This window comes from Triturus cristatus, chromosome 10, assembly GCF_964204655.1.
Source record: "Triturus cristatus chromosome 10, aTriCri1.1, whole genome shotgun sequence".
Lineage (NCBI taxonomy): Eukaryota > Metazoa > Chordata > Amphibia > Caudata > Salamandridae > Triturus > Triturus cristatus.
The window spans coordinates 66,248,680-66,259,500 of NC_140593.1; the positions used below are offsets into that span (position 1 = coordinate 66,248,680).

At 47.6% G+C, this 10,821-nt stretch overlaps 1 protein-coding gene across 1 annotated transcript; it reads left to right on the forward strand.

Annotated features, from left to right (window-relative positions):
- The first annotated feature begins 7,503 nt into the window (after nucleotides 1-7,503).
- Nucleotides 7,504-10,421, forward strand: LOC146788846 (uncharacterized). Its single transcript, XM_085629943.1, has 2 exons — nucleotides 7,504-7,586; nucleotides 8,275-10,421. The coding sequence occupies exon 2, from the start codon at nucleotides 8,687-8,689 to the stop codon at nucleotides 9,965-9,967; it is 1,281 nt and encodes a 426-aa protein (XP_085486069.1). The 5' UTR covers nucleotides 7,504-7,586; nucleotides 8,275-8,686; the 3' UTR covers nucleotides 9,968-10,421.
- Nucleotides 10,422-10,821: the final 400 nt, after the last annotated feature.

Genomic DNA, 10,821 nt, shown 5'->3' on the forward strand with positions numbered 1-10,821 from the left:
TGGCCACGGTAGGGGCACCTCACGACGTCCGGTCCATTTCAGCCACCTGTTTACGCAAGCTGCCCAGCCTCTGTGTGGCCGCGGATATGAGACCCAGCAACGCAGGTCTGGGAGCCAGAGGGCGTGCCAGTCCACCTTTCCCCCTCCACGTCCCCCTCCAGTAGCCTCCAAACATTCCTAGTCCAACCTTTCAGGGCTACCAAAGGCCAGTGGGCGGCAGGATTGGCCATCACCTCCCCCACTGGCAAAACATCACGTCAGACAGGTGGGTTTTGCAGATTGTCCAAAGGGGCTACTCCCTCCCCTTTGAAACTACCCCACCCTCCATGCCACCGTCTTTCGATCGCATGTCGGAGGATCATTTGACACTTCTCCACCAGGAAGTCTCAGCTCTCTTGGTCAAGGGAGCTATCGAGAGGGTTCCTAAGGCAGAAGTAGGTCCCGCTACTTTCTGGTGCCCAAGAACGACAAAGTCCTGCATGCTATTCTAGACCTCTGGGTCCTCAACCGTTTCCTCCCGAAGGAGAAGTTCAAAATGCTAACCTTGGTTCAGGTCCTGTCTGCCCTCGACCACAGAGACTAGATGGTGGCGATAAACTTGCAGGACGCCTATTTTCACATCCCCGTCCTGCCAGCCCACAGATGCTACCTGCGGTTCATGGTTGGCCATGAGCATTTTCAGTTCACCGTGCTTCCCTTTGGTCTTACCAGTGCCCCTCGGGTGTTCACAAAAGTGATAGCGGTGGTCGCAGCTCATGTGCGCAGATCACAGGCTCTAGTCTTCCCCTATCTCGAAGACTTGCTGTTGAAGGCGGGCTCGCCCCAGGCTGTCGTCTCCCACCTTCAGACTAGGGCAGACCTCCTGCATTCGCTGGGGTTGACTATCAACGTGTACGAATTCACACCTGACTCCCTCTCAGACGCTCCCTTTCATCTGAGCTGTTCTGGACAGAGTGCAGTTTTGGGCATATTCTCCAGAGCAGGGAGTCTGGGATATGCTGTCTACGATACCGATGTTTCAGCCTCTATCCTGGATTTCGGTGAGACTGACCCTGAGGCTGCTGGGCCTCATGGCCTCCTGCATCCTGCTGGTGGACCATGTCAGATGGCATATGCGGGCTCTGCAGTGGGACCTGAAGTTCCAGTGGGCGCAGCATCAGGGGAATCTTTCCGACTATGTCCAGATCTCAGAGGGAACTGCACAACAACTGCAGTGGTGGCAAACAAACCAAGCTTGGTCAGAGGCAGATCCCTCACCCTTCCCCAACCAGATGTCACAGTGGTGACAAATACATCGCTCCTGGGATGGGGCGGCCATCTGGGAAAGGCCGAGATCAGAGGCGTATGGTCTCCGGCGGAGTCTGGGCTCCATATCCACCTTCTGGAGCTCCAGGCAACCCGCCTGGCACTGAAGGCATTCCTTCCCCCTCTAAAGGAGAAGGTGGTGGAGGTGTTCATGGACAACACCACCGCCATGTGGTACTGCAACAAACAGGGTGGGGTTGTTGACCCTATGTCAAGAGACTCTTCGTCTCTGGACAAGGCTGGAACATCAGGGCATGACCCTGGTGGTTCAGCACCTTGCAGGTTCTCCGAACGCCAGGGGGACTAACTCAGCCGCTGGTGCCTGGTAGATCACATAAGGCGTCTTCACGCGGTGGTGGTGCAGGGTCTCTTTTAGCGGTGGGGACCGCCTTGGTTAGATCTGGTCACCACAGAAGAGTACGCGCAATGTCAGCAATTCTACGCATTGGAGTTTGCAAGGCGGCACTCGGTTGTGAGTGGAACTGCGGCCTCCTGTACGCCTTTCCACCTGTACCACTTCTGCCCAGAGAGCTGAAGAAGATCAATCGCAACTGGGCCCTAGTTATTCTTGTGGCTCCAGACTGGGCACGAAGAGTCTGGCACCCAGAGCTCCTGAGTATGGCCATCGATCCTCCACTCAGACTGCCTCTTCGGCAGGATCTTCTGTCGCAGCAGCAGGGGAGGGTTCTTCATCCGAACCTGTCCAGCCTCCACCTCCTTTTCATGGAGATTGAGCGGCGGCAGTTGACGTCTGTTGACCTGCCTCCTGAAGTCTGCGATGTTATCTTGGCAGCCAGGCGTTCCTCCACTAAGACGATATACGCCTGCAGATGGAACAAGTTTGTAGCATGGTGCACAGCAAAGGCTGTGGATCCCCTTTCTGCCCCTCTTTCTGAGGTGCTCTTGTATATACTTTCTTTGGCCCTGCAGGGCTCTGCCCTGGGCACTCTTAAAGGCTACCTCGTGGCCATCTCTGCTTTCCTTCGGCTACCAGATCAGCCATCTTTGTTCAAGTCCCCTATTGTAAATAAATTCTTTAAGGGCATTACTCATCTCTTTCCTTCATCTCCTTTCGTAATGCCTCAGTGGGACTTGAACCTTATCTTAACTTATCATATGTGCGCTCCCTTCGAGCCTCTTCACAACTGTCTCTCAGGCTCCTCACTCTGAAGACAGCTTTCCTTGTTTCCATTACCTCTGCTTGCAGGGTGAGTGAGCTTCAAGCTCTTTCTTCTAAGCCTCCTTTCTTCTCTGCGCAGCCGGACAAAGTGGTGCTTAGGACGAGACCCTTGTTCTTTCCAAAAGTAGTTACACCTTTTGACATTGGACAAACCATTACTTTTCTAACCTTTTTCCCACCTCCGCACCCTTCCAAGGAAGAGGAGAGACTCCATCGTCTGGAACCTAAACATGCACTGTCCTGCTACCCTGACTGCGCGAAAGATTTCCGGGTGGATGATCAACTCTTCGTTGGCTACGTAGGTGCCAAGAAAGGTTGGGCCGTTCAAAAGTGTACCATCTCTAGTTTGGTTGTCCTTTGTATTAAAATCTGTTACGTTTTGGCGAAGAAGGAACGTCAAGTGGAGCTCCGAGCTCATTCCACCAGAGCTATGGCTACCACCACTGCTCTTGCGCGTGGAGTTCCACTCTTTGACATCTGTCAGGCAGCCACGTGGGCATCTTTGCACATGCTCACCAGACATTACTGCCTGGACAGCCAAGTCCAGAGGGATGGCTATTTTGCCCGTTCTGTCCTCCCGGACTTTCAGGCGTGAACTTGGTTCAAAGACCCTCCTCCGGTGTTGGTATTGCTAGGGTACCTATTCTAAGGTGAGGAATCTATAACCAACTGTCTCTTTCAGATGAACAAGTTACTTACCTTCGGTAACGATGTCTCTCTAAGAGACATAGGTTAGTTATAGATTCCTTACCCCCCCCACCCTTCCTCCCCTCTCTGCAAACTGACTTCTAGGGACAGGGACTCCCTTGCAGGGCCCTAGTTTTAGTGCACCAGTGGTCAGTGTCTTGCTTGGCTCTACGCTTCTGGCGTGGAAAGTCATGTCAGCACTGACGTCAGTGTGCAGGGACGGAGTATAAATAGGTACTGCGACATCATCCCGGCGAACATGACGACGGACGCGGAGTCAACTGATGCCACCTACCGACACGCAGGGGTACTGCTAAGATAAAATTTTCTGGATCCAGTCTGACGCCTGGGGTAATTCGAAGGTAAGGATTCTATAACTAACCTATGTCTCTTACAGATACATCGTTACCTAAGGTAAGTAACTTGTTCTTCGTGTCTTCAGTGCTACCTGGCAGAAGAGAGATCTGGGTGTCCCATCCACATGTGACTCGGTCGGCCATGATCTTGTATATTCCTAGAGCACCAATATGAATTGCTTCTGCAAGCTTTCTTATGCCTTTCTGTTGGCTGGATCAGGGATGCATCCATCTAGGTACAGATTTGATAGTAACCAGTCTCAACTTCAAGTACAGCTTCATTGCTTCTTTGGGCGCCAATCCTCTCTACATCAAGCATGCGGTTTGCTAGACTGTAATGGGCAGTTTCCTTACACCTTCGCTCCTTTCCTTTTCTCCCCAAGATAGCGGTGAAGATCCGGAGGTCTCATTCTTGTGTTATTCTGGTTGACTCTTTCATTGTCCAAATAAGTCCTGGATTTCGAACTTGTGATTCTCCTCCCCTGCGTACTCCCACTTCAGGTGGAATCTTCCGTTGCAACAGCAGTGACTGCTTTGCCACCACTGCTCGCCTATGCTGAGGCTGCCCATCTGGGCTGTCTGTTGCTGTCTGAGAATTTCCAGAGGAAATTGGGACCTCCTCCAAGCCGCTAGGGTGTGTTCTATGGATCAAGTATAAGAGCGTAGGCTTATGGACATATTCTTTCTTTCATACCTGGCATCCTCTGATATCCAGGTGGAATGGGAAAATATTTTTCAGATGCAATTGCCGCATTTATGAGCTGCAAAGAGTATTCTTTTTTGCAGTGTCTTTTGCAGTTGTTTCTCTCTGCCAAGAAGTTCCATCTAATTAAGGGCTGGTTTTCTCTCCGTGTTGCTAACTTTTTCCCCTTGTGGCTAGCGGGGATTGCAAACTTTTGACGTGGAAGACTGTGATCTCTGCTTGTAGGATTCGCAAACTGCAGCCAGACTCCTCGGAGTCTTACACTGTTTTCTTAACAAGCTAGGTGCAACCATCTCATCACGCCTACTTCTCCTTCAGATCCAATATCTACACCGTGTGTATCTCACGCGACGCAGGCTTTGGCGAATTGGCACCATGGCAACATACGGTTGGCCAGAGATGGATATGTAGTTTGCAAAATGATGACAGCGTGTTTGAAAGATCGAGGAATGGCTCTGCTGGTGTGGGAGAAGCTGATTAAATATGTGTTTAATGGCAGTAGAGCCGGGAGCCCCAGATTACCAACTTTGGCATTGCAGGTGTCCCAGTTAGAGAATGATTTTTAATGGGTTGTCTTATCTATCTCCGCTTCTGAGGCAAGAATAAAGTTAGTGAGGCATGGTGGCCTGTTGAGGGGTGTTGCTGTGGTGGGAGACTGCTGCCGGGGTGCTCAAAAAAAGATGCTATTGGTGAAAAAAGGATAACGGATTGTCACAGTTTTGTGTGAAGGTTTTGGGAGAGGGGACAGAAAGCTTGTGGAAGGATCCCTTTATCTTTTCGGAATAGTTCTTGGTTTGAGTTTTCGGCTTGAATGATGCAGCATTGTAAGTATTCTCTTTTGGCCTAAGTACTGGCTAGCTTGTACCCCTTTGGCTTAAATGAATTTCACGACCTGGCCAATCAGCAGTGAGTTTAGTTCTGACTCCATGCCTTTCCAGTGTCCTGCCTCTGTTTTTTTAGAGGCAGTTGGGTTTTATTGATACCCTCTTATGTGTAGAAGTGGTAGAGACCCTATCCATCGCAGTGGTGAATTTATTCTTACGGTGGCTGAAGATGTCATCTGCCCTCACATGGGGATAGTGAACACCATTTGTCAGTTGGTTGAAAACATCCGGTATAAGGTTGCTCAGGTTCCTAGTTGGGGGTGGGGACTTGAGAGGCTTTAGTGTAGGTCAGGTTGTTCCTGAGCCTCTTGACTATGAAGACGCTGATGAGGTAGAGATCAGACCAAGGTAGTTAAGAACCGGGAAGTTGTGGATGGTGGCAAAGAGCTGGAATTGGTAAAGGCCTCTGGTGTGGGTGGAGCCAACCTCCCTTGGTGAAGCACCAATCATTAGGATGGAGGTGGGACTGGTGACCACTTCTTTGAAGCCGATGCTCACAGGAGGTGAATGACGGACCGCTTATCTCCGTAATGGAGACTGGACTTTTGTGGATCATGCCCACACTGCCTCCTATAACCACACTTTGAATTTTAATTAGAAGAGAGTATGGCCTGAATGTCGGGCAGAGAGGAGACATTGAACCAGGGCTGTGTGATGCTAATAAGTGGGTGGAAGGTTGGGAACGAGCTTCATATGCCATAGACATGGATAGCTGATCTTGTGTTAAAGAGGGCTCCTCAGAGGGCATATTTGGGGAGTGGGGGGTGTAGGAACCATAGTCTCAATAGAGGAGGGTGCCACTGGAGGACTAGAGAGATGAAAAGGTGTAGTCACTAGGAGGGTGTGAGAGGAGGCATGGGGCAATATGAGTGAACGAGGGTAAACGGAGTCATGACCTCACCATTGTCAATGCCGACGTCAAGTATATTTGGTGTTAGTTGGGTGAGACAATGTATGTCTTACCAACAGTGAGTGATGATACTAAAGAGGAGGGGTAAACTTGGAGAACGTATCTAGTTACAAGTATCTGGGAAATTATATGGATAACAAACTATTCCATTGTGAGCAGAAAAAGCACATGGCACGGCGTGCAGGCGCACTAACTTTTGCTTATAGGTCGCTGGCAAAAAAAATTGGAGGGTCCGTTGTGTAGTTCATTGCTCTCGGTAATAGGTTCTAAAACTCTTCCAAGTTTAACTTATGCTAGTGCTGCCTTAAACAGGAATGATTCTGTCCACCTTAACAACTAGCATATTTAAAAGGGTTTTTCAACTTCCCCGGCCTGCTTCGCCAGCAGGCTTTATACCTCTATAAAGGTTTGGTATCGTCTAAAACAAAACACGGAGAACTCTAGCCTTAATGCGGCACTATGGTCGGAACTTGACAAAGGTAAAAAATCGCCATTTAATCAATTCCTGTACAATGCACTTAAATCGACTTCATTTTTGATCTTTGAAACATTTACAACATTTAAGCTAGCAATAAACAAAGCTGCAAAATTTCACTCATGATTATTGGATAAAAGCATTTTCAGCCAAAGATCCCATTCATGGACGGTGATCAACAACTATAAAGTTCTTAAACCGGCAGTTTACCTAGATCACACATTTTCTGTCCATTTAAACAACAATTAATGGCACTGCGGTCGGAAGGTATCTCACTTGCAGACGCTCCACATTGGAAAAATATTGACTCAAAAGTGTGCTGCCTTTGCGGCAGTCACAAAGAAGATCTCATTCATCTGATATCTAATTGACAGAAACTACAACCAGCACGAGTCACTTTATTAAGGAGAGCCTTCCTGGACAGAGGAATACGAACCTGCTGGTCTGCCGTTATGAAAGGGTTGGATCCATCTGACCCCCAAATGTATTGTAAATTGATAACGTTCCTCCGAATACATGATCAAGATGTGAAAGCGAAGGCCATTTAATGAGGTTATCTCATTGGGGGAGAAACGCCAATACTACCTCTACCTGTAAGATCCTCACCGTAAGAAAAAGAAGACTGGATAGCTCACTAATATGTATATCCGGCAGCAAACACTTATGACTCACTTTAGGCAGACCCTCCAGGATTTTGCGATGTCGCGATTTGCAAAAAAATTGCGAAATCGGCAGTTTTGTAAAAATGCCACGATTTTTACAAAACTGCCCGCGAAATCCGACCCCTTCTATTGGCCCGTTGGCTCTTGCCATGGAGCCAATAGAAGGAGGGGTCCTCACAGCAGGCAGGAGCTTTTGGGGCCAGCTGGTCATGTGGGCCCAGGGGGCAGATGGGGGTGCTGTGGTTTTTAAAGCGGCGTAGTGGGGGAGGTGGCAGTGATGTGGGACAGGTGCCATGGGAAGGGCTAGCCAAGCCTGCTGTAACTTTTTTCTTCTTTTTGTAGAGTCCCGGAGGAAAGAATCTGCTGGTTGAAGAGCCATTGGGCCGTCTGGCAACTAATATATGCTTTCTGCTGCACAGAACGGGTAAGTTTTGGTTTCTGTGCACTTCCGGGGAGATGAATACCACATATGCTAAAGCGCAGAAGCTTGAGGTCGCCACCCATATTTGTGAAGTCCTACTTGCGATGGGTGGGAGCGCTGTGCATGGTTTGGTGATGGGATTCTGCGTGATCATGTGGGTTTCATAATTGTAATTTTGTTTTTTGTATTTCTTGGGGCTGGCTTTGGATTTTCCCTAGACACCCGTTAAGCACTGTTGGCCCCCGAGTGTAAACGCCGGCTTATCTGCCCCTACAAAGTACACTTGTACAAATTTGTTTCGCGTGGTTAGGTTTCACTTTCTTTGCAGGTGGCTCATCCTTCCCCTTCTTCCCGTTTTTGCCCAAATGTGATTTTTTATTTGTAGGCACTTTGGGGCACGGTTGTTTTTTTGGGGGAAACACTTTTGCCTTATATTTTTTATGTTTACCTCGCACCCCCACTGCCCTCCACAAATGACTCAAAGTTGCCTAGCGGGACCACACAAGTGTGCCATTTCACTTCGAATGACCTCCGCCTACCTGTATGTTAACGCGCCATGTATGCAACTTTGCTTCAGAGTTACATGCATTTTTAATCATGTTTAACCTACGTTTTTTTAACTTTCCATCCAACAATTGCAATGTCCTTTTCTCCTTTGGAACTCATCTAGTAACACCAAATATATTTGTAGGTGAGTTACGTGAGTGTGCCACAAGCCTGAGATCTTTTGGATTCCAAGGGAGCAACAAGCCATCGCAACAAAAGCACGATAGAGAAGTTTCTGCAGCCTGTGAAGACTGTGAAGCACCGATCACATCTACCTACCCATATAACCGCAGCAGATTGGGCCAAAGAGTACAGCGCCGTGATGCATGCTAATGGTGGCGTGCTGGTTTGCAGTGTATGCAATGTGGCGGTGGTCCACATCCGGAAACACACAGTTGATATTTATGTGCGGTCCCAAAAACACTTGAAGCGCTGTTCAGATGATCCAGACCCTCACTCTTTGCCAAAACGTGCCCGTCAGATGACTGTCAACTCACTTTTTACAAAGCGTACAGCTGCCGGTGCCTCAAACCAGGAAATTATAAGTGAGTGGGTCAATGTCTGCACAGTTTCTCCATGAGCGAGTACAAAATGGTGGAGCAATACCTGGAAGTCATCAGCTTCAAGAATGTTATCTCCCAGAGAGATATATAGTAGCAAAGAACGAGCTGAAAGAACACTTGCGAGATCAGAAGATCAGTGTTATATTTGATGAAACACCTGATGTCGAAGGGCGGTGTGTATTGAATGTGTTATTTGCAGTGGTCTCTGCTCAGGGTGGCCATAAGATCCACACCCACCTAGCAGACACAGTGTGCCTCTCACAGTGCAACCATGGGACTGTAGCGCAAGCAGTTGTGAAGGTGCTCACAGAGTACATCATAGCCTTTCAGGACGTTATTTCCTTTAACCGGAGCAGAAAGAGAAGGTACCTGCACCATCTTGCTGAGAACCATGGGATGAAACCACGGATGGCGCCTGACCCTTGCAGTACCTGTTGGAATTCTTGGTTTGCTGCTGTCCAGTACCATTGCAAGCATTTTGAGGCCTATGCTGGGTTTGTTGAGTCTGAGATGCAACTCAGCAAGTCTCCCCCAGATTTCCTTGAAAATCTGCAAAGGATTTTGAAGAGCGACCAAAGAAACTGCATTAAAGTGCAATTGGACATTGTGGCCGAAAAATGCCAAAACATTTTACATCTGATGGACTTATTCCAGAGTCAGACACCAGTGACAATGAAGGTGTACGATTATCGAGAGGACCTTCACATGGACCTAACAAACAATTCAGTCCTCACTCTGGAGTCACTACAACCATTTCTACAGACCACTGCAGGGGCTAAATTAACTCTGACACAGAAAAAAAAGATAACAGCCCAGCTTAATGAAGCTTTTGAAAATTCTCTGGAAAAGGCGGGCAAATACATGGGGCAGGCCCGATCGGGCATTGGGTTCTTGAAGCAAGTGCGCCTTTTCAATCCTGTACGACTCAGCATCCTGCCTAAGGACAAGAGTGCATATTCTGCCATCCCTGGTTTCAGCGAAGTTCCCGATCAGGAGCTTCGCCTCTACTTTAAACATGTGGGCCCAGAAGCAGTACAGGCATCTGTTTCTGGGGTGATTTACACCGACCTCTTTTGGCGTGGGATAACTGACCGCATTCCAGTCCTTTCACAGCTTGCAGCTGTGTACAAGGACTGTGTGACCAGTTCTGCAGATTCTGAAAGGAGCAACAGCATCTACAAAATTATTTTGTCAGCCAGACGACGGTCCTCTCAGATCAATCCATCCGGGCATTATTGTTTTTGCATAATAATCAGCAGCACAATATTGGGCTAGATTTGGACTGCTCAGAAGAACTGCAAGATTAACACGACAAGCATACAGGTTCCGTGGGCATTTATTCATTAACATGTTTATGTCCTATATGCAGCCTTGAAGCCAAACAAAGTGTCTCCATTGTAAATAAACCAAATATACATTGCTTCATGTTGTTAAATAACTCAAAAATGAAGATATCTGTGTTTGTTGTAGGAAAAACTACCAAATAAAATGCAGCAAAATTGCCGCTAAATTTCCATATTTGTGCCGCTAAATTTGCTAATCCATGCCGCTATATCCTGGGGAGTCTGTTTAGGGTCACCACCTGAACAATCCAGTAGACAAGGGATACAGAGACTTATACATTTTAAAATCATACCTGGTCAGAAATGTAAATATCAAGTTTGACATCTGACAATTGGCGCTTTAAATAAATGCATTTTAATTGTATTTTTAATATACAGGACTCACTAAACCGAGGACGTCAGAGTAACGTCTTATGCAAACTAGACGTGCACTATAGAATGTTTTTACCACATGAATTATTTACATCTGTTGTTTTTAAAATACTGCGTGCTCATTTTACACTGACGTTGAAATGATTTTAAATCTTTGTTTTAATCACAATTGATCTATGTAAAATTGTTATGGGTTTAACTAACTAAACAATAAAATGGACTTACTTCTCATCTCCCTTTCCACAGTTGTATGTTTACACCACGTATGCATTTACCATGCATGCCTTTACAACACCAGTGCTTTAAATGGGCCGGTACTCACCGGTACTGAGTACCGGCACTTCCGAATTTTTTTGCAGTCAGTACCGGCACGTCTCTGTAGCCAGGGAGAGTACCGGTACCCTGATCCACGCA